Source organism: Trichoderma harzianum, assembly GCF_003025095.1.
Source record: "Trichoderma harzianum CBS 226.95 unplaced genomic scaffold M431scaffold_30, whole genome shotgun sequence".
Lineage (NCBI taxonomy): Eukaryota > Fungi > Ascomycota > Sordariomycetes > Hypocreales > Hypocreaceae > Trichoderma > Trichoderma harzianum.
This window is the reverse complement of record NW_020209278.1, coordinates 110,768-133,143: the sequence shown is the minus strand read 5'-3', so window position 1 is coordinate 133,143 and position 22,376 is coordinate 110,768. Positions and strand designations below refer to the sequence as shown.

The window sequence follows — 22,376 nt, the reverse complement described above, 5'->3', positions numbered from 1 at the left end:
TATCCACCTTGTTACTCCTTGGCTGCTACCAACGCCCCGGGATCCACGTTGTATGCACTTGTGCGAGGCTACCTAGGTTACGGACCAAGCAAAAGTAGGTACCGTGTTACTTTTTTGCTGCCGCCGCTACTACGGACTCCTATCTCATACATACAGGTACTAAAGTGCTAGAGTACGGGGCACTCACACCTTGATCCGCGTGCAGGAATCGTATCGTAACAAGTACTGGGAGTACCTACTCGAGTGCTGGCGATTGTGGTGTGACTGTGGTCCCTTGATCCCCAGCCTGTCCTGTCTCCGCACCAACCTAGCGCTCGCCGTCCATCCGTCCATCCACTTGGCGCCGAGCAATTGCAACTGGTTGCTCGAGGGCTAGCTAAGCAACCTTGACTTTGTTTGTACCGTCCCCTGGAATAATTGGGATGGGGTAGCGTAGCCCTGCCGATACTACCCTCTAAGCATTGCCCGTCAGATCTGCGCGGCCTTCATATATCATCAGGTCCCCCGGATTCAATTCTGGATCTGCTTGAGCCTTCTTTCTTCACTGTCCGCTCCCAATTGTCGCCTCGGTTCCACGGCTTCAGACTGGAACACGCGCCCACAGACAGAACGCTCCGTTTCCCATTGAGCGTCAACCTCTACTGAGTTTTCATCAGTACGAGGCCCCTTCGACAATTTTCAGAAAAAAGCCTTTCCAGACCATCAATTCGGAAAGAAGAGCCACTTTGTCACCATGGCTGATGATGAGAAGCACGTTGCGGAGCCTGCCACTTCGGATGTCGCCCCCGTCGACTCCTATGCGGCTGCCCAGAACGAGTTTCATGACCGGCCTCCCGGATGGATTTACAAGGGCCACAAGATCTTCGGTAGGGAGATCTACTATGCCTCGCCCAGAGTCCAGCTCGTGCTGGTCGCTCTCGTGTGTTTCCTCTGCCCCGGCATGTACAACTCCTTGACTGGTCTGGGAGGTGGTGGTCAGGTCGACCCCACGGCCCAGGACCACTCCAGTGTCGCCCTCTACAGCACCTTCGCCGTCGTTGGTTTCTTCTCTGGTACTTTTGCCAACCGTCTTGGTCTCCGTCTCACTCTCGGCTTTGGTGGTCTCGGATACTGCATCTACAGCGCCTCTTTCCTCAGCTACAACCACAACAAGAACATCGGCTTCGTCATCTTCGCCGGTGCTTTCCTCGGTGTTTGCGCTGGTCTGCTCTGGACCGCCCAGGGTGCTGTCATGATGTCCTACCCTCCTGAGGACAAGAAGGGTCGCTACATTGCCACCTTCTGGATCATTTTCAACCTGGGTGCCGTCATTGGCTCTCTAGTACGTCCTTTATCATCATTATCCCCCCCCCCCCCCCTGTACTTGAAAATTTGGCAACTCCTTGATACTAACTTTGCGTTTGTAGATTCCTCTTGCTCAGAACATCCACAGCCACAGTGGAACTGTCGGCGATGGCACCTACGCTGCTTTCATCGTCCTCATGTTCCTCGGCTTGGTCCTCTGCTTCTTCCTGCTTGACGCTGACAAGGTCATTCGTGAGGATGGCACCAAGATCGTCCTGATGAAGAACCCCTCGTGGACCTCTGAGTTCAAGGGTCTCTGGGAGACTCTGTACAACGCTCCCTATGTTCTCCTCCTCTTCCCCATGTTCTTCGCCTCCAACATCTTCTACACCTACCAGAACAACGACATGAACGCCGCCGCCTTCAACATCCGCACCCGATCCCTCAACAACCTGTTGTACTGGCTCGCCCAGATCATCGGTGCCGTCATCAACGGCTTTGCTCTGGATTACACTGGCGTCAGCCGTAGCACCCGTGCCAAGGCCTCCTTTGTCTTCCTCTTCGTCCTCACTTTTGCCATCTGGGGTGGTGGATATGCCTGGCAGAAGATGCAGCCTCCTCGCTCCGTCGTTTCCCAGCCCGACTACGAATCTCAGAAGATTGACTGGGAGGATGGCGGCAAGCTCTTCATTGGCCCCATGTTCCTGTACTTCTTCTACGGCTTCTACGATGCTATCTGGCAGACCAACATCTACTGGTGGATGGGTTCATTGTCCAACTCTGGTCGTAAGACTGCCAACATGGCTGGTAAGCTTTTAAATCCTCACGCAGGCTTTCCAAGGTTTTTAAGTGGACGTCTTTGCTAACTGGGTCATGATATAGGTTTCTACAAGTCCTTCCAGTCCGTTGGTGCTGCCATCTTCTGGCGCCTTGACGGTCTTGGCAAGCCTTACATGACCATGTTCGCCGCCACCTGGGGTGTCCTTGCCGGATCTCTCCTTCTGGCCGCCCCTGTGGTCTTCCTGAAGATCAAGGATCACGTCTCCATCGAGGAGGATCTCAAGTTCTCCGATGAGACTATTGAGGATGTCGTTGTTGGTGCCAACAAGGACGTTGATGTTTAAATTTACAGTGGGCGGTTAATGAATGACTTGAAGAGGTCGGGTGGGGAGTGAATGAATTGTGAAGCGTTTTCGAACGATATGCTCCTGATTTAAATGATTTAATGCAAGGCTTCATACAAGCCTCCTATTCCCCTATTACATTCAATACGAAGAGCACGTTATTGCTGTGTAGTATCTTCTCATCCGAACTTGGAATGTTTGCTGGGCCTTGTATGTGATTGCGTAGTAATTAATGGTGTCTAATCGCTGTTGTAGAGGCGGTGATGCACCGTGGCGGGCTGTTATGAATTGGAGAGTGAGTAAATACTCTAACAGAGAAACAGCGTGGCGAATCCCATGTATAAATAGGCAGAAGAATTGTTGCAAGAGCACTTGGTCCTTTGATTACATGTGGGCGCTTCGCCGGCGCTTGTTGGGCGGTTATGGCAGGGCCCGCTGCCTCTCGAGCTCTCTCTTCTTCTAGACTTGAGAAGCGGTGAGTATTATGAACATTCCATAGAAGAACTTGCTCAAATGACCGAAACACTGGGATTTGAAACCAAGTCAGTGCTACCAAGAGCCGTCCTACAATTTCCATCCCGTTCATCAGAGTCGCATGAGGTCATTACATAAGCTCTGCTTACGCTGTTGCGCGGCTATTCATTGGACCAGAGCTCTCAACCACTGTTACAAGTCCAAGTCCCAAGTTCTTGTGCTTCTATGGGTAACCTGATGATCAAGATATCCTCATTTCTGGTTTTTACGTGTTGCAAACTCCGTTTGTGGAGTGACCGCGAATACTCGCGTGATGGAAAGAGAGGGAAATTTGTCCGTGATGCTGCGTCTGAATACGAAGTGTTCCTCGTGACGTGCCGCTGCTTGGGGAGGCAACTTGGGCGCCCATCTCGTGAGGCCATGTTGAGCGGGAAGCGTTGTTTCGGTTTGCCAAGCTTCACGCGTGGCCAGTCGATTTTGTTTTCCCTTTGAAATATCCCTGCTGTGGTTTTTGACATCTCTACGTCATGGCTCTCGCGATAGAGGCGGTGTTCAGGTGATGGGCGCTTCTCTCGTCCGCCGCTTTTCTCGGTGTTTGCTGCCTGACCAAACCAAATGCCTGGCTGGCCTTGATGAGCTGCGCGCCAAAACAAACCAAACGGCAACCCTGCTGCGGATCATGAATGACGGTACGGTCCTTGGCTAGATCTGAATTAGTCTCGCAAAGTCTGAGGTTGTGCCTGTTGCGGTGGCATCGCGAGCTGTGACTGGCTGACACAGACTTGACAGGCGCTTAGACAGATCCACACGCAGCATGGCAGATGCAGCATCTCTTGTCGAATCGACGGCCTCCGGGCAGCTATTCTGAATCTCTCCGACTGGGAAAAAAGAAAAGCCATGTTTGCAAAGTACTGTCTGTGTGTGAAAATATGCGCTCGGCTTTGATCCTTGTTTGCCGTACATGGTTGTGTCAGATGCCGTTCACTTTGGCCCCTCTTTTGCAGTGAATTTCTTATTGTCGTTGCGCTGCTGCGCCTTATTGTTCTTAAAGGCTTTGTCCTCACGGTTTTTGCGTCATTGAATCATGATGAGTGAATAGCTATAATATTTTCCTTCTGTTCAGTCTCTTTTGTCTATTTTTCCTTTAGTACAATCTTTTTTTCCTTTTTCCTTGGGCGCTCTTTTTTACATCTCTCTACTCTCGTCGGTATTCTTATTTCTTCTACTATCTACTACTTTCCTCCGGGTTTTTATATTCAGCGGCCGGCCGTAACGAGCATCACAACTTTCATTACCAACTTTGAATACCATCTGTCGTCTCTTTCGATACATCACGATTTCTACTCTTCAGCATCCATCGGCCCAAGATGTCTTCTACTCGAATTGGCGAAAATCCGCCGCCATTCCCTCATGTTCCAGAGACTCTTCGAGTCGATTCCTTCGATCCGTCAAGACCCCAAGGATCCATAGAGCCGCGCGCAGATACGGCTCCATACATCACGCCCTATCTTAGTCTTCGGTCCCGTCTGTCACAGATATGGATCAATCGGTGGACTGTCCTCCTAATCATTGTCCTGGCTCGCACCGTTATTCTAATAGCCCAGCTACGAGAGAATCTCGCGGATGCAGAGGTGCAGGCTCTTGCTGCCTGTGACAAAGTCGAAGGCGTAGGCAGCGCCATGGCTTCCATGCCTCATTATCTCTCTCAAGGAGTCAACGAGCTTGTTGCCTTGGGTGTCGAAACGAGCGTCCACGGCATGGTGGAGCTGCTTGATATGGTGATTAGCGGCGTCGAGAACATCATCATCTTCTACATCAACTTCTTGACAGCCACATACACTTGTCTCGTCACGGCTATGATACACGGGAGCCTCGATGTTGTTGCCAACGTCACCGCGGATGCGACAGAAGCATTCAACCACCTAATCAACGGCACCGTCACCGATATTTCAAAGATTGCGAATTCCTTGCAAAAGGCCATCACAAACATGACATCCAGCATTGAAGATTCAGTCTTTGGCAGTTTGATTTCGGCGATTCCCAAAGTCAACTTTACGAAACCCATCGACGAGCTCAAGGATTTCCAGCTGAATTCGACAGGGTTCGTCAGTGGCGTTCAGGAGCTCAACGACAAACTCCCTACGTTCGAGGAGGTTCAAAACTTGACCGAGACTGCCATCTCGTATCCCTTTGAGAAGCTGCGCGAAGCCTTGGACGAGGCTTATGGCAAATACGAGTTCAACAAAAGCGCCTTCCCTCGTGCCGAGTTGCAAGAACTGACGTTCTGCTCTGATAACGACTCGCTGAACCGGTTCTTCACCAACTTGCAGGAGATGGTGTCCAAGGCTCGTGTGACATTCATTGTTATTCTCTCCTTGGTGGCGGTGGGCGCCATGATTCCCATGGCGTGGCTGGAGATTCGTCGCTGGCGGCAGCAGAAGCAGCATGCTAAACTCGTCAACCAGGGTCAGCAGGACCCGATGGACGTCATCTACATCGCTTCTCGGCCCTACACTGCGTCATACGGCATTCGGTTCACGCGGAACATGAGCGCCAAGAAGCAGATTCTGGTCCGCTGGTGCATTGCATATGCCACCTCGCCGGCTGCCTTGTTCGTCCTGTCGCTTGCCCTTTCTGGGTTCTTTGCATGCCTATGCCAATACATTCTCCTCAAGTCTGTACAGAAGAAGACACCCGCACTGACTCAAGAAGTCGGGGCATTTGCGGAAAACGTCGTCGATAGCCTGCGGAACGTTTCTGATTCCTGGGCCGCGAGTGCCAACGGGGTCATTACAGATCTCAACGACGAGATTAACAATGATCTTTTCGGCTATGTAAGCAACGCAACACAGGCGGTCAACGATACGATCAACGTGTTTGTGGACAAGATGCAAGAAGGGTTGGACGCTGCGCTCAACGGCACTATTCTTCTGGGGCCCATCAAGTCGGTCCTTCACTGTGTAATTGGGCTCAAGATTGAGAGTGTGCAAAAGGGGCTGACGTGGGTTCACGACCACGCTCACGTCGACCTCCCTCTCTTCCCCAACGACACTTTCAGCGCGGGAGCCAACAGCTCGCTGGCTGGCGATTCGGGCTTGCACAGCTTCCTCTCCTCGCCTTCGTCTGCCTCCGCCGATGAGGTTAGCGGAGCTGTCGACCACGTCACCAACTGGCTGCATAGCAACCTGGTGCAGGAAGCACTCATCTCGCTGGGCATTTTCCTTGTGTACGTGATTGTTGTCTTGATTGGTGTGATTCAGACCCTTGTGGGCTTGCACACGGACGAGCGCAGCCGTGCAGAGGGAGGCATCCGCTACCCAACGCAGGAGGAGAATGCACGTCCTACTTCTAATGCACCTTCTGCGCGGTCGTCTTGGTCTCGAGACCCGCCACCCCCGTGGGAGCCAACGGCTTCTTCTTCGGGTGCGGTTGGGGGCAGCAGCAGCTCAGCGAGGGATGCAAATAACGAGAAGTTTGTCTACGGTGCGAGCCCAACAAGGCCGAGCATGAGAAGCAACAACCCATACGATGGCTACAATGAAAAGAATGCCTTTTAGTGAATGTTGGTTTAGGCGAATTAGGGGGTTGTGTGGTTGGAGCACGATTGGGAAAGGGGAGACATGTCATGTTTAATTTCTTGGAATTATAAGTAATAGCTCGGGCTAGAGCTGGCTCAGCAGGGTGAAAAGAAGCATACGAAAAAAAAGAGAAAAATATTGCTGGTAAGATGGTTAAGCGTTTCAAGGACCATAGAAGGTCGGCGTCAGGGAATATCTCACGCATCTTTGGATGGATGGTTTTTGGCTTCATGTATTTTCATCTTTAGAGAGATTGGCAAAGTTGCAAAACCTAAATAAGAATCTCCGCATTGAATTTGGATCGAATAAGCTTATGAATGTGATTCAGTAGATGTCTGATTGAGTTTTTTGAGTCATACTTGACTGGAAATGTACGACTACGACTAAGCTTACCAGTGACAGTACAGATGTCAAAAAGAGGCGTTATTTGGTGGCGACTCTTGTCAGATCGGAACCATTCGATGTCCATGTCAAGTAACAAATGTCACAAGGTAGGAATAATAGAGGTAGTAACAGATACAATATCAGCTCCCTTATTCGGACTCCGTGTTATCTAGGAGCAAGTATTATGTGCATATTCTGGCATGTACTCCGGACTCCGGACTTTAGTAGTACATTGCATTGCATCGCATGTGAGGCCCATCGGAAGGGCATCTCGCATTGATTGCAGGGTATTGCCGCATTGGGCAAGTCCGGGCTGGGCTGCAGCTGCAGCTGCGGGAGGCGGGGCTCATGCAGGTGCTAGTTTCTTAGTGCCTGCCGCAGAGGCAAATGGAGGGGCGGACCGCATTCTTCCGGAAATCGGGCAGCGGGCATCAGAATTGTTTCTTCCTTAAAAACGCCGTCGATTCCCTTTGCCACTGCAGATTTCGATTCGATATCGACTTGAGTGAATTGGATACTTGAAGCGACACAGAGACGATACGAGACAATATGGAAGCCATCAAGCAGACCTTTCAACGCTGCAAGGCGCAGGGCCGGGTTCGTACTTCTTTTTCCATCCCTAGCTATGACTGATTTACCGCGGGGTATCATCGTGGGGTGATGAGATGATGGCATTCGCTGACATTGGATCTTCAATACTTGTAGCCGGCGCTGGTCACGTATGTGACTGCGGGATACCCTCGACCGGAAGATACGCCCGGCATCTTGCTGGCCATGGAGAGGGGAGGAGCTGGTGAGTCTGGGCGCAAAGCAGATGGATGAGGAGTCAGAGCTGGTGCTAACTCGCCGCAGATGTCCTCGAACTCGGCGCTCCCTTCACGGATCCCATTGCTGACGGACCGACCATTCAGACGGCAAACACGGTACGAAGAAGTCGAGAGAAATATGTTGCAGCTCTTTTCTAACTTTGTGCGATGCAGATTGCGCTGCAAAATGGCGTGAGCATCGAATCGACTCTGGGCATGGTCAAGGAGGCCAGAGCTCGCGGCCTCAAGGCTCCCGTCATGCTCATGGGCTACTACAACCCCCTTCTCAGCTACGGAGAGGAGCGTCTGCTGCAGGACTGCCAAACCTCTGGCGTCAATGGCTTCATTGTCGTCGACTTGCCCCCGGAGGAGGCCGTTTCCTTCCGCAAGCTCTGCACCAAGGGCCAGTGAGTTTGCTAATCCTTATTATGAATTCTGTTTCTTCATTCCATTGAAACAATTGCTAATCAATTACTTCAATATTAGCCTCTCATATGTTCCCTTGATCGCTCCTGCAACCTCGGATACCCGTATGAAAATTCTTTGCCAGCTCGCAGATTCTTTCATCTACGTTGTCTCAAGACAGGGTGTCACCGGCGCTACCGGATCTCTCAACACCGCACTCCCCGATCTCCTCAGCCGAGTTAAGAAGTACAGCGGCAACAAGCCGGCAGCCGTCGGCTTCGGTGTCAGCACCCACGAACACTTCCAGAGCGTCGCCGCTATCGCCGATGGTGTCGTTGTCGGCAGTCAGATTATTACTACCATTCAGAAGTCCGCTTCTGGCCAGCACGACGCCGACGTTGAGAAGTACTGCGCCTATCTTTGCGGCCGCGACTCTCGACCTGCTGTCCTCAAGGATGAAGTTACTTTGGTTCAGGACGCCCCTGGCAACCAGGGTGCCAGCTCAGATTCCGTCTCTGTCAATGCAGTTGTCACTGACGATGACCGCATCACGGCAGAGCAAGACAGCGCTTTGGTAGCTCAGTTGGCAGCTCTCCACGGCAAAATCCCCGAGCGATTTGGAGAGTTTGGTGGCCAGTATGTCCCCGAGAGTTTGATGGACTGCTTGTCCGAACTCGAGGAAGGTTTCAACAAGATCAAGGACGATCCCTCGTTCTGGGAGGAGTACCGATCATACTACGACTACATGGGACGACCTTCTCGCCTCCACCTGGCAGACCGTCTTACCGAGCACTGCGGCGGTGCCAACATCTGGCTCAAGCGAGAGGATCTGAACCACACCGGTAGCCACAAGATCAACAACGCCCTCGGACAGCTGCTCCTGGCTAGACGTCTGGGAAAGACCAAGATTATTGCTGAGACTGGAGCCGGCCAGCACGGTGTTGCCACTGCTACTGTGTGTGCCAAGTTCGGCATGGAGTGCACAGTTTACATGGGAGCTGTAAGATTCAACCCCTTGGAGTAAAATTGAGGAAATTACGCGACTGACACTATTGAACAGGAGGATGTCCGTCGACAGGCTCTTAACGTCTTCAGAATGAGACTGCTTGGTGCCAAGGTTGTTGCCGTCGAAGCTGGAAGCAAGACTCTCCGAGATGCCGTCAACGAGGCTCTCCGTGCCTGGGTTGTTGACCTCGAGACCACTCACTACATCATCGGATCCGCCATTGGACCTCACCCCTACCCTACCATTGTGAGGACATTCCAGTCCGTGATTGGTGACGAGACCAAGAAGCAGATGATGGAGATGCGAGGCAAGCTCCCCGACGCCGTTGTTGCCTGCGTTGGTGGAGGCAGCAACGCCGTTGGCATGTTCTACCCATTTGCCAACGACCCTACAGTCAAGCTTCTGGGTGTTGAGGCTGGTGGTGATGGTGTCGACACAGCCAGACATAGCGCTACTCTTACCGGTGGATCAAAGGGTGTTCTTCACGGAGTCCGCACCTACGTTCTCCAGGACAAGAACGGCCAGATCATTGAGACACACTCTGTCTCTGCTGGTCTCGACTACCCCGGTGTCGGACCCGAGCTTAGCTCGTGGAAGGATGCTGAGCGAGCCAAGTTCATTGCCGCAACTGACGCTGAGGCTCTCACTGGCTTCAGGCTTCTCAGTCAGCTAGAGGGTATCATCCCTGCGCTGGAGTCGGCCCACGGAATCTACGGTGCCATTCAGCTGGCCAAGACGATGAAGAAGGATGAGGACCTTGTCATCTGCCTTTCTGGCAGAGGAGACAAGGACGTGCAGAGCGTTGCTGAGGAATTACCCAGACTTGGCCCCAAGATTGGCTGGGATCTTCGCTTTTAGAGGGCTTGGGTAGGGAGGTTTTTCAAAGAGGTTTCTTTAGCATGAGATTGGTGGCGGCGTAAAAAGTTTTGTAGTTGTGCGCTCAGGATATCAGGCGTTTTAAATCTTAGGTATTTTCTTTGGCAAATATTAGCCAGCATCTCAAATTGGTTATCCAGTATCCCTGCGACTGCGTGAGGTTCAAATGTCTGAACAGGATGTAAAGAGAATTCTTCAATTTACTTACTTACCCAAGTATCTAGCGGGTGGTATATAACGAGTTTTTGAAGTTGCTGCTACTGTCACTACTACTTGGTACTTTTAAATTATCGCTATATCACCCTATCTGTATCTGCTACTATGGCTATATTCCTCTCATGTCTAGCAATATCACTTACTATCTACTATGCGGCTTCAAAAAATCCGAGACACGGGATGCTGGCGAGTACTTGTCTTTTTCTTTTCGTTTAGTTTTGCTTTGCTCCGAGATGGCGGGGTTTATTCTACATGATGAGTTCCTACATACATACAATGATATACAAAATTTTCTTAAAAAAGGGATTTGAGAGTCTTTTACACCTCAATGCTTTGCTTTTCCGCTCTTGCACCTTTTAATCTTGCTGCCTCCTCAGCCCTATCCAGCTCCCGTAGCAGCAGCTCCTCCTCCTCGTCAGACAGCTCCTCGATGCCCTCGAGATTGGCCAAGTCCTCGTCGCCCAAGACAAAAGTCTGGTCCAGGGCAGCCCTCATCTCCGCCAGCGTCGCCTGGCTGCGCAAGCTCAAGGGACCCGGCGTAGCGTAATCCAGCGCATACTGAATGACGTCGTCCCTGTCCTCGAGCTCCCTGGGCTCCAATCCCAGCGCGACCCGCTCGTCGTTGAAGCGCTGCTGGACGGCGCGGCTCTGCATGAGCAGCCAGCGCAGGTTCCAGCCTCCGGGGCCGAGCTCCTTGACGCGGGCGGGCTTGCTCTTGAGCAGGTAGTTTTCGATGCCGCCCTCGCGGCGGACGGTCTTGAGGACGCGCAGGGTGAGGCGGGTCTTGATGCGGGCGCCGAGGGAGGGCATGAGGAAGGTCTTGACGTGGACGTTGGGGCGCCAGAAGCGGCGGGACTTGTTGTTGTGCTTCTCGGCGACGTTGTTGCCGAAGCGGATGCGGGCGCTGCCGTAGAGGCCGTTGTTGGACTGCTTGTAGACGCGGCGCTCGCCGTAGGGGTATGGAGGGATGAGGTCGCTGGGCAGGCGGTGCGGTTTTACCGTCTTTGTGGGCCGGGAGATTGTGGTTGAGAAGGCTCGGGCGGTTGAGGATGTTGTGGATGATGACGGCTGGATTTGGATATGAGAGAGCGGGCGGAGGGAGGCGTGTGTTGAGGTGATTCTCGAGGTTGATCTCGAGGCCGAAGCCGCAAGGGCCTTGAATGAGGGCATAGCCGACGACATGATTTGCTGCTGTGAACCGAACTGCCCTTTTGCTCGGTGCCGGGGAGGTTGTTAAAAGGAGAAGTTGCTGAAGGATCTTATAAAAAGACCATTGGAAGGGTTTGCAGCAGCAACGGTGAGCTCAATTGGGGGCGGTTATATGAAATTCAACCACCTTGAGACCCCTCCATCCAACTTTCTGGAGAATTTTGGTAATGGCCTGTTTGGAGTCGCACAGTTGTGACCAATGGCGCGCAACATCTAAATGATCCGCTCCGATGCGGGAATGCTCTCTCTCTCTCTGGGTACGAGAGTACAAGGTCACGAGACCCCGCGGTGCTCTTTCACGCGCTAAAGTACCTAGGTACCTGAGCTGTCCCTTTTGGCTAACCCCACGTTGAATTGAGTTCCAGGTTGGGCTGCTGCCGCTTTCGCGGGGGGGATGAAGCTATACTGCACTGCCAGAACAGCTGCTAGAAACTAATTCCTTTTCTTTCCCCTTTTCTTATTTATTAATTATCAAGAGCATTCAGACAATTTGAATCAGATTGGTCGCTCAATTGGTGTAGAGGCATGTTCCCTCCAGTTGAGCAAAAGATCCTGCAGAGCAACCCAGAGTTTGCAAAGCTCTATCGCATCATCACCACGGCCATCTTGAACCCTGATGGCTCGACCAAAGAGGACGACGAGGCCAAAGACAGGGCCACGGTACAAAAGGTATATCATCTTCTACTTCTTTATTAATTGTTTTAAATTCATCTTCATCTATCCAGTATTAACAATCCCCCCTTTACAGAACTTGGACAAACATCGCCAGAAAGCCGCAAAGCACTACCTCCTAGAACGCGCCATCGCAACCGCCACGCCCCCCGAGCCCAAACCCTCATCATCATCAACATCCACAAGGCTCTCCCGCGCCAGCGAGCGTCTCCAGCAGCGACAGTCCCAGTCCTCGGCCGAATCTACCCCCGAGGCGCTCCTCGACCTGCTCCTCGTCCTCCCCTCGTTCCTCGATGCCGTCGACACGCTGCCTCACGACTCGCTCACCTTGCTGCTCTCCAGTCCGCCGCTCTCCGATTTTGAAACCCTGCTGCCTGATCTCGCCGACTTGATATCGTGCAATCTTCATGCTTCTGCATTGGGTCTCGCTCGCTTCGCCCATCCTGCTACGAATCCTACTTATCTTCACCGTCACATCGCTTCTCTCCCAAAGGATTTCGCTGCTCTTAATACTAGCCTGTCTGCGGCCGAAGAGGCACTGAAAGCAGCTCGCATACGCACCGTCACATCACTCACCAGCCTTCTTCAAACATTTGCAGAATGTCTGACTTGCCTCATACGATCTCTCGAGGCAAAACACGGCGTCATTGCTCGTAGCTTGGAGCTCCGCGCATCAGACATCTCGCTTGATGCGCAGCGGGCAGAGAAGCAGGCCGAGCAGACAATGTGGAAGCTTCGAAAGGAAGTTTATACGCCAGAGAGTATACTCGCGCTGCAGCATTACGTTACTCATCTGAAGGACGCAAATGGACGCATCACGGATAGGGCCCGGAAGCTACAAGCCGAGCTGGAATCTCACGAGGAGTATTCTCACAGCGAATCATCACAAGATGAAGACGATGGTAGGTCGTCTAGAGATGTGCCCACATTGTATAGAGATGTTGGGAAGCGTGTGGAAGAGGCCAAGAGAGACATGGACCGATTACGACTTTCATGATTTATGATGATAAACTCGTTTGACTTTGTTACACTTACATAGCGTGCATTATCTTTTCTGTTTTTAGATCCAAGACCTTGAAAGAAAGGCATACAGAGGCAAGAGGTAGAATGTGATCATCAGAGACATTCCTTCGTCATATTGTTACATCAACTATTACAACACAGTGAACTGGCAGCTAAAGCAACGCCAATTTTGCTTTTCCAGATTGAATAAGCCCCTCTAGCTGTCCTAAAACAATTCGATGGCTCTCCCTTTTATTCCAATCTTTCTAATGTAATTTTTTCCCTCCTTTAAACGCTTAACCCTTGACCTTGAAGATGGCCTCGGCCAGACGGCCAACGTTGGCAGTAGTGATACCAGCAACGGAGATACGGCCGTCCTTGGTGGCGTAAACGGAGTACTCCTTGGCCAGCTTCTCCATCTCCTCGGCGTTGAGGCCAGTGTAGGCGAACATGCCGATCTGGCTGGTGATGTGGGACCAGTCGTGCTTGGAGCCGAGCTTCTCAAGGTTCTCCTTGAGCAGGGCGCGCATGGTGATGATGCGGTCAGCCATCTCCTTGACCTCACCGAGCCACTGCTTGTACAGCTTGGGGTTGCTCAGGACTTCGGAGGCGATGCGGGCTCCGTGGATGGGAGGGTTGGAGTACAGGGGTCGGATGAGGATCTTGAGCTGAGAATCAACCTTCTTCTTCTCGGCAGCGTCGGCGGTAGTCAGGGAGAAGGCACCAACACGCTCTCCGTAGAGACCCTAAAGTCGAATTAGCATACCAGCAATACGGATGATGGAGGTTCAGAAAGGGTATCTCATATGACGGTGCTTACCATGTTCTTGGCGAATGACTGGCAGAGGGCAATGTCGTGGCCCTGCTCGACAAAGTAGCGAACAGCAAAGGCGTCACGGTCAGTGTCACCGCTGGCAAAGCCCTGGTAGGCCATGTCGAAGAAAGCAAAGTGGTTCTGCTCCTTGACGACCTTGGAGATCTCCTTCCACTGCTCAGGGGTGGGGTCGACACCGGTAGGGTTGTGGGCGCAGGCGTGGAACAGGAAGACACTGCCCAGGGGAGCAGCCTTGAGGTCGGCAACCAGGCCCTCAAAGTCGAGGCCAATGGTCTCCTTGTTGTAGTAGCGGTAGGTCTCGACCTTGAGGCCGGCATCGCTGAAGACGGCCTTGTGGTTGGCCCATGAAGGGTTGGGGATGAAGATCTTCTTGTCGCCAGAGTACCAGCGCTGGAGGAAAGCAGCACCAAGGCGCAGGGCACCAGTGCCGGAGATGGTCTGGGAGATGGCAACTCGGTCAAGGACGTCCTGGTTGGGGCCGTAGGCAAGCTTAGCAGCCAGGGGAGGGAACTCGGGGACACCGGTGATGCCGGCGTACTCCTTGTTCAGCTTCTCGTCGATGATCTTCTTCTCGGCCTCACGGACGGAGGGGAGGACGTAGGGCTTGCCAGCATCATCACGGTATGCGCCAACACCTAAAACCATGCAATGAATATGGTTAGCCGGCGTTGCCGTAAATCAGCGGTGCCCAATCCAGAGGGCGCATTTGGATATGCGGGTTTCCTGGGATGCCGCTCGAAAGAGTGAAGGGGTATTCGTACCGAGGTTGATCTTCTTCTCGAACTTGTCGGCCTTGAAAGCTTCGGTAATGCCTAAAGAGAAGGTGAGTTAGTCAGGCTTGAACGGCTTGAACAGCTTGCAAGGCAGCTTAAGCAGTAGCTGAGTCTCTTGGGCAGGTAGCAGACGTCAGTGAAGGGTAGTCATACCAAGAATAGCCTATATACAGGCGAATTGAGACTCTTGTTAGTCCATCTGGTGCAACTGAAGTATATATATTCGTATATATATGTAGGTGAGGGTATATATCGGCCTCCAGGTGGTGTCAGGCTCGATTGGCCTCGTTCGTGGTCAACTTACATCCTATGCCCAATTGTCAGCCAGTGTCACCGCAGAAAGCGCCAGTCTTGTTTTCAACTCACAGGAGGGCCCTGGGGCACGTTGATCCAGGTAGACAGAGCAGCACGGCTGGCGAGGCTCAGGCGCGCAGGGCGCAGAGCAACTCGCCTGCTCGCAACTCGAAGAGTGGACAGCATAATTTCCGCGGGGGGGAGAAGAGTCTGAGGCGGGGTGGAGAGGGGAGAAAGAGAGCGAAAAGATCTGCGAGAGAAGCAGAATAAAATAGAGGACAATTGAGTATCTCGCAAGTTCTGAGGCTCGTCAAGCTGCTCAGTCACGAAGAGGCCAAGAGGTTGGTTGTAGTCAGACCGAAGAGAGAGGTACAGTCAGAACTTCGGAGGTGGTTCGATGTCGCTGGGCTCTGGGGAAAATTCTGGTGGGTCGCCCTTCTGGGGTGGGTTTAGTGACTTCGGAATAACAGGCACCGCTAAGTGGAAACGGGGAAGTCAAGAGGACAGAAAAAAAAAATTGATTGCGAATGGTGAAATGCCCTTTCTGATTTGGGTGATTTTCAAGATTATTACGAGAGCTGGAATCTGCATGTACCCAGTCAGATTCATCAAGCCTCATGTCGCCCTTGCATCACAGCAGCGTACAAGTGGTACATGCACAATACTAAAGAGCAACTAAGCTCGACAGGTACTTTCTACACAAAGCCTCGTAGGGCTCCAGCAGGTTTGCGGGGAGACTCGGAGAGCTTCAGCTTAGTCTAGTATATTGTGTACCTCCTAACCTAAGCTCCGAAACACCTCCGAAGTGGATGACGGAGTAAAAAAAGACATGGATTGCATTTTTCATGGACAAAAAGTGGTTTTATGGGGAGCAATTTCACATGATTCTAGTATAAGCCAAGTCGTTTCTGTAAGGTAAGTACTACCAGACTAGTATCGATGTGCCGTATATCTCGGAAGTGTCCATCTATTCAGCACTCTGAGTTGGACGTCCAGCCTCTTGTGTCTCGAATTTTAAGCCAGTGATAATACCAGATAGTATCAGAGAAATAACTTGGAACATAAGCAATAGGGACTAGAAACAATTAGCATAGTAGCAGATAGGTAAGCCTAGTAGCATCTAAGGAGCCTGACTTTGACATGAACAACCCATGCTTATACCCTGGGGTATGGTCAATCGGATGCTGTAACTACTTAATCTAGCCACATATCAGCCTTTCCAGAACATCTCCTTCCACCACATAGCCATTCTCTTTCAGATACCTCCCACTCTTCCACATCGAATCTTGATAACCAGGGAAACCAACCCAAGGCCAAGGATCGGTTGACGGCGGGTTTGTGGATAGAATACTTGGATCCGCACCAGCCTCTTCAATCAAATACTTTAATATACGAACATTGCCATCTCCAGAACTTGCTGCTGCTAGAGCACTGCCGCAAGAGCCGTACTTTAGAGGAGCATTTACATCGGCTCCGTGCTCAATCAGCAGACGAACAATCTCAATCGACCCTCCATGAGCGGCTGCGGCAAGGGGACTCCCATAACGTCCGGCCTTGGTATAATCATTAATAGTCGCCTTGTGCTGTATCAGGAGCGCCGCTAGCTCATAATTCGGTCTCAATCCAGCTGTTTCAAGGGGACTGCCGAAATGGCCCCGAACATCAGGATTTGTGCCTGCCTCCAGAAGAGCCCTAGCAATTGCTAGATCTTCACAGTCTATGCCCTGACAGAGGATAGGTTGATTTAATGGTAGGTTTGGGTCGGCACTATTCTCAAGAAGCAATTTTACCACCTCGATATCACCTGACTTGGTTGCTTCAAACAGGGCGCTTGTCATCCCGTCACAGAGCCCCCTGTTGACATCCGCTCCAAGGCTTATCAGCTTCCCGCAAAGGTGCCGGTGTCTATTTTTTACGGCGATTGCGAGTAGGTCCAGTCCATACTTATTGATTTGTGAGGTATCAACGCCAGCTGACCACCAGTCCTGCAAAATATGGCAGAAACCAAAAGAACAGGCACCAAAAATGGGGTTCGCGAAGGGATAAATATCACGCAAGTCGTCAAGGAAACGTATACGATTTCGTCTCCGGGTATGTCGGGGTATAAGTCCCTTTCGTATGCGTTCGTTCCGTATACGTTCGTTTCGTATGCGTTCGTTTTGTTCAATCCAACGGCAGTACAGCTGACTGCTCTGTTGAAGAGGACTGTTGAATCCCATGAAACACTTTACCAGCTGTGACAGTTGAGCGTCATGAGGCTGTAAACTTTCAAGGGCGTGAACATGTCGAAACCAATAGTTTCTCACATACTCTTGAAGATAGCTGGCTGGGTGCTGGGGATCCCTTTTGTCTCCTGTTGATACTTCGTTGATTTCTTCAAAGTCTGTGGACGGACCCCACATAGAATAGCCATTTATAAGACAGATCAAAGAGTGCTTAGCGACAAAACAATGTGCTTTCGCCATTGTCCACTCATGCTCTGTCTCAAAGTATTCAATAACGGATGCATGCGGGAACTTCCATACGTCTCTCTCGGAATCTGTTACAACCAAGTGGCGGCAGATTGAGCGAAGAGTCTCCCCCGTAAGTTCTTCTTCTATATCATGGCTCTCTCCGTCGCTGTTCACGGAGAGCCGAACAGCAGAAAGAAGCTGGTTGCTTGATAAAGGCTTGTAAGCACACATCACCCACATGACTGCACGCCGTAGCGTTTCTTGGTTATAGCTGCTCATTCCGGTGAAGAGTTCATGGTAAGAGGCGTTTAGAGACATTGGGATTTTTCCAAGCCGAGCTCTAATTTCCTTCACTTGTTGGCATTTTGATAGTTGCTCCATTTGTAGAAAAGCCCATCTGAACCTACGCGAATGTTAGCTGTATGTTAAAGGTGAAAATTTGGTTGCATTCTTGGTGACCTACATGCCATCACTGCCTTTGCAAAGAGTGCTTTTAATTTCTGACTTTAGCTCTTTTGGGATGGATTCCCATAGCCCTCTCTCTTCCATCTCCTCCATCTTTTTCTCAATGAATTTCTCATATCATCTCGATTATCATTAGCATCAATCTCGATGATTGATCTCGCTGGGAGTTGTTTCACGATATCCTGTTCCCGTCGACTGGAAATGAAAATCTTCACAGGATGCCGAGCATCCTTGGCGAGATTGGCCAGAATGGTGATAAGTTTACCCCTTGATTCTGCATCGCACTCGTCCAAACCGTCTAAAATAATGATAGTTTGAGGGTATAGGTTCACCGATTCTAGCAGTTGCTCTTTACAAGCATCAAATCCCAGTTTTAAGCCATTCTTTTTGTATTCACGGTATAGCTTGATGAGACTTTTCTTCATCATATTCGAATGCCGTGGAGAAGTAGATAGCTGGCGAACAAAGCTTTGAAGTGTCGAAAGGGGGTCTTGAAGATCAGTTTGGCCTCTGCTACAATAGAAAAAGGCAAGCCCTTGGTCATTTTGAGACTCGTGGTGACAGCTCACGCCAGCTTTGAGACGAAATCGATCTATAACTTTGGACGCAAGGAAGGATTTCCCCATACCAACTATATCGGGACTGTCAGATAGCCAGCCACAGGGACGCAGTCTTCTATTGTTTTGGTTGCTTACCGGTACCTTGGAGCCACAATATTGTTGACGCTGGGACTTGCTCCCATTCTTGGAATTTTCTGTGTTGTAATAACCATTCTCCTGTTCCCGGGGTTCTCAATTCGGCCCTTATGCGATGTTGATCTCCGAAGTTGATACGACTGAAATATTCCAGGGCTTCCATAATTTCAGTCTCTTTAGCCTCTTCAAGAAGATCACACACTCTGTCATTGATTCGCGTCAATGGCTCGTTGAGGCTGTTCAACATGATGTCCAAATGCTCGTCCGCGTCGGCTCTCCGCACGACCTCACAGGCCTGAGCTGCCGTGATTAGAAGGTTCTCGCACTTGATTAAGCTATCCATTGGACCTTCGGCCGCTCCAGGGTTGACGATCGCAAGAAGTATATGCCGATATCCTTTTGCGAGGCGCTGTCCCACATGGGCAAGCAAGTCTAGTGATTTTGCATAAACGTCAACAAGCGAGCGCTCCAAATCCTCCTGTACTGGAACGAAAGTGTTGGCACTATCCAGATATATAGTCTCATACACCTTTCCACGTCTTACGATGCTTAAAACCTTTTCGGAACATCCTGGAATAGCGGCAAATTCCTCGCCCGGCGCGATGGACACCTGTAGTCTGATTAGACGAGTTGCGAAGCGTAGTCGACAGTGGAGGAATCTTGGAGTAAGCCATGGAATACCTGCAGAACTGTCTTCAATGCGGGCCAAACGATTCCTGAAGAAGTAGGAGCGAACTGAATGGCAATGTCCCCAATTGCCTTGATGAAAGATATAACTCGAGGCGCGTAGTCTTTCCAAAGGATTTGTTTCTCCCCTACTCGAATTTGAAGAGCATGATCTTGATGTCTTTTTTCTATTTCTCGAACAATTTCAACGAGCTCCTCCGTTTGTGCACTCTCGGCTGACTTCAATATGCCATTTGGCTTCGGAAACCCGTCGATCCATTTCTTCGTCTTCGGAGTCGCAGCATTATAGGCTTTCTCCCATAAGCTGCTCCCTTTTGGGGAATTAGATAAACAATCGGACGAAGACTCGTGACTTGTGCTCGCCGCAAGCGATAGGGCAGGATCACTATTTTCGGGGCTGGGATCCGAGGAGCCTGTTGCAGTTGAGGGCTGCGGAAGCTCATCAACGGCGTGCGTAGTAACTGACGGCGAGTTTGATAAAGTAGAATTAGCTGCATGAAGATTAGACGAAGTTGCACTCAGGCTGTCTGAGGTGATCGCAGAGGCAATAGGTTGACGCCTGACTTTTGCTTTCATCCGGTCCCAAAACCCGCTGCGAGAGACTGAGTTGGCCTCCTGGCCACGAATTTTCCCCATTGCGCCTCTGAATCTACTCTAAGACAGCTGCAACGACCTAATCTATTGACTGCGGTGTGGCGGTTTAATGATGCAATCTCGAGCATTGTTGGCGAGAAAAATTTCTCTACACAGCCTTATGTACAAAGCACCTGCATGCTGCATGCCACGTGTCGCAGGCGTATTGTGCGCTCACAGCCTCTATGAAAACGGTTCATTGCGCAAATCGAGTACAGGTGAGGCTGAAACCTGCATTTGACCAATGTTCACTGCACTGAAGCGAATAAAATAGCACTGATCGAGCATGTTTTTAAATGGAGGCTTACAAGCCGAGAGGTACTACCGCAGCATGGCAGAATGAATACAGAGAGAGTGGCCACAACACTTAATACAGTGGTCAAGATAGAACACTTTGGGAGTAGCTATTTGGCATCCCAAACCGGCCATCCAGCACTTTAGCAATTGTCTGGAGTTGAAGCGTCAGAACAAGATGCGGAACAAAGCATTTTATTTAGTACAACAAATACCTGCCAGGCAATAGCTACCCGGTTAGGTATCTGCTACCACCACTGCTTTCTGCAGCTATTGTTACCTTCTTCTAGAATCTGCTACTATGGTTATATTCCTCTAGTATCTGGTATTATCAGTATCTTCAAACTTGAGACACGATAACCTTGGATAATAAGACTTGAGGTGTTGAAACCATTCGTAATACGTAGTACCTAGCCACTTTGGTGTGCTAATATTGCGCTTGTTGTAAACGAAAGTAATAGAAGGAGCTCATTACATGGGCCACATTCGACTAGGAAACAGAAACTTATAATCCAAGTCTGTTCAATTACACATGATGTTTTGGATGCGGGATTTAGGTAAGTAGGCAATTTGGTTTGTGTTTGGAGAAAAGGTTCCCTCGGTAAGTTGTCTGCGCAATACCCGTAGCTACAGAAACGCATCTTGGACCACGTGGAAAGCTATCAACGCTGCACAAGTGCATTTTTGAGGCCCGTGATAGCACCCCATCGTAATATTGAAGCAGCTTTGCCCAGGATGAGGAGCCATCGCCAGGACGATGTTACTCTTTTCAGACATATCCATATTAATGCTTTGGAAATTACGCAAATAGGAAATTTAGCGGCGAGGCGAGTCTGCAATCTTCTGCCTCTTACAGCTAGCGCCGCCGAAAACGCAGTGGGCCGCGATGCTTTTTCGGCGGCCCACGACACCAAAGAATGATGGCCAGGGAAATCGCCAAACAGGCGCAGTTCAGGACGCAGGGAGGCTTTTCCCCAGGATGCCAGATTCGACAAGGACATCTCAGATGGGGCAGAGCGTCGCCTGGGCGCATCTAGCGCTCCCCCGCATCGCGATTCTACCCCATGGGGATGCGGGAGCATGACGACAGCTTGCCTCGACGACACACAATCGCGACGCCTGCCATTGGCCCAGCCGTTGGAGGCTCGTGGCCCGTCATCAGCCTGCTGCGAACGACATGAACTACTGTATAGTCTAGATTCTAGATTCGAGATCCCGGATGCTACTCTTGGACTTTGGATTCTACTCGTACATACATGGCTCCGGCGTCTCTTTCCTCTTGACGTATCTTACGGGCAAATGATGCCTCTCTCTAGCTTCCCTTCTACCTTGTAGTTTCACCATCTACGGACTCGTAACAAATCGCTAAATGTGTTTGCTGATAAACATTAACGCCTCATGGACCAGACCCTTCTCACATACAATCAGCTTCTGTCGCTGGCAGAGGGCATTTGTGCCAGCCTGGATATCAAGGGCGCTCAAAAACTGGTCCCCCATGCTAGCTAGAGCCCACGTTTTTTTTCTTCACCAGACAAAAAAAAAACGACCTGCCACATTACCACGAGCGACAGCCAACAACAACTTTCCAGAAACCCACAAGCGGTGACCCCTACTGTAAGACCAGGGGAATTTTCATTTCTCGCCCGCCTAGAGCAAAACCTACTCGCCGCCACCCAGTCACATCATGACAATTATCGGCCTGCCCCATCGTTTTTGCGCTGCTACTTTGCCGGACTAAGGCTAGCCAAAGTCGCGTGTTCCTAGAACCTAGAGCTTTTAGCATGCTTGTGCGGGCTCCTCCGCCGCCACGAGCCACTCCCGGCATTGCATTTGCAAACTAGTGTTGCCAAACGAGATACCATGAGCTAACAAAGAATTTTTCCGTTTGGCCATCTGGGTTATCCTTTTGCCATCCAAAACCGACAACGGTGAGCCTGTCGAAAGAGGGGAAAAGAAAAAACTTGACAAACCAAACAAACCCTGGTTACGGTGCTTTTTCCCCTTGGCGGCCAGCGAGATTTCATTCGTTGCCTCTTTCGTGCTTGTTGGTTCTGTTATCATCACCGATTTGCTCAAAAGCCCACTTCAGCCAAGGCTCCAGAGAAACGGGCGAGCATCATTGGATCGACACCAGAGGGCTCGGCTTATTTAGACCCGCGTCAATCGAACTGACCCCGGCCTCGCATTGCATCTCGACCTCGTCCTTGAGGA

General features: G+C 50.9%; 7 protein-coding genes across 7 annotated transcripts; 4 read left to right on the top strand and 3 right to left on the bottom strand.

The window, feature by feature from the left end:
- Positions 1 to 733: 733 nt before the first annotated feature.
- On the top strand, positions 734 to 2,408 carry M431DRAFT_488097 (hypothetical protein; the record flags this gene model as incomplete). The annotated part of the gene is made up of 3 exons (XM_024916532.1): positions 734 to 1,321; positions 1,407 to 2,091; positions 2,167 to 2,408. The coding sequence occupies 3 exons, from the start codon at positions 734 to 736 to the stop codon at positions 2,406 to 2,408; spliced, it is 1,515 nt and encodes a 504-aa protein (XP_024767672.1).
- Positions 2,409 to 4,249: 1,841 nt separating this feature from the next.
- Positions 4,250 to 6,439, top strand: M431DRAFT_101059 (hypothetical protein; the record flags this gene model as incomplete). The annotated part of the gene is made up of 1 exon (XM_024911287.1): positions 4,250 to 6,439. One exon carries the CDS (start codon positions 4,250 to 4,252, stop codon positions 6,437 to 6,439), a length of 2,190 nt encoding a protein of 729 aa, XP_024767671.1.
- Positions 6,440 to 7,267: 828 nt separating this feature from the next.
- On the top strand, positions 7,268 to 10,093 carry M431DRAFT_129117 (hypothetical protein). The gene is made up of 6 exons (XM_024912390.1): positions 7,268 to 7,441; positions 7,550 to 7,637; positions 7,697 to 7,767; positions 7,825 to 8,057; positions 8,137 to 9,055; positions 9,116 to 10,093. The coding sequence occupies exons 1-6, from the start codon at positions 7,394 to 7,396 to the stop codon at positions 9,917 to 9,919; spliced, it is 2,163 nt and encodes a 720-aa protein (XP_024767670.1). The 5' UTR covers positions 7,268 to 7,393; the 3' UTR covers positions 9,920 to 10,093.
- Positions 10,094 to 10,205: 112 nt separating this feature from the next.
- Positions 10,206 to 11,526, bottom strand: M431DRAFT_514053 (hypothetical protein). The gene has a single exon (XM_024920146.1). It carries the CDS (start codon positions 11,333 to 11,335, stop codon positions 10,472 to 10,474), a length of 864 nt encoding a protein of 287 aa, XP_024767669.1. The 5' UTR covers positions 11,336 to 11,526; the 3' UTR covers positions 10,206 to 10,471.
- Positions 11,527 to 11,602: 76 nt separating this feature from the next.
- On the top strand, positions 11,603 to 13,265 carry M431DRAFT_535912 (hypothetical protein). The gene is made up of 2 exons (XM_024920973.1): positions 11,603 to 12,031; positions 12,111 to 13,265. Exons 1-2 carry the CDS (start codon positions 11,888 to 11,890, stop codon positions 13,029 to 13,031), a joined length of 1,065 nt encoding a protein of 354 aa, XP_024767668.1. The 5' UTR covers positions 11,603 to 11,887; the 3' UTR covers positions 13,032 to 13,265.
- A 17-nt stretch (positions 13,266 to 13,282) lies between these two features.
- M431DRAFT_514051 (hypothetical protein) lies at positions 13,283 to 15,479 on the bottom strand. The gene is made up of 4 exons (XM_024920145.1): positions 15,007 to 15,479; positions 14,633 to 14,683; positions 13,857 to 14,506; positions 13,283 to 13,782 (listed from the first exon to the last, which is right to left on the bottom strand). The coding sequence occupies exons 1-4, from the start codon at positions 15,122 to 15,124 to the stop codon at positions 13,333 to 13,335; spliced, it is 1,269 nt and encodes a 422-aa protein (XP_024767667.1). The 5' UTR covers positions 15,125 to 15,479; the 3' UTR covers positions 13,283 to 13,332.
- A 2,418-nt stretch (positions 15,480 to 17,897) lies between these two features.
- M431DRAFT_488090 (hypothetical protein) lies at positions 17,898 to 19,874 on the bottom strand (the record flags this gene model as incomplete). The annotated part of the gene is made up of 3 exons (XM_024916531.1): positions 17,898 to 18,487; positions 18,552 to 19,161; positions 19,233 to 19,874. 3 exons carry the CDS (start codon positions 19,872 to 19,874, stop codon positions 17,898 to 17,900), a joined length of 1,842 nt encoding a protein of 613 aa, XP_024767666.1.
- Positions 19,875 to 22,376: the final 2,502 nt, after the last annotated feature.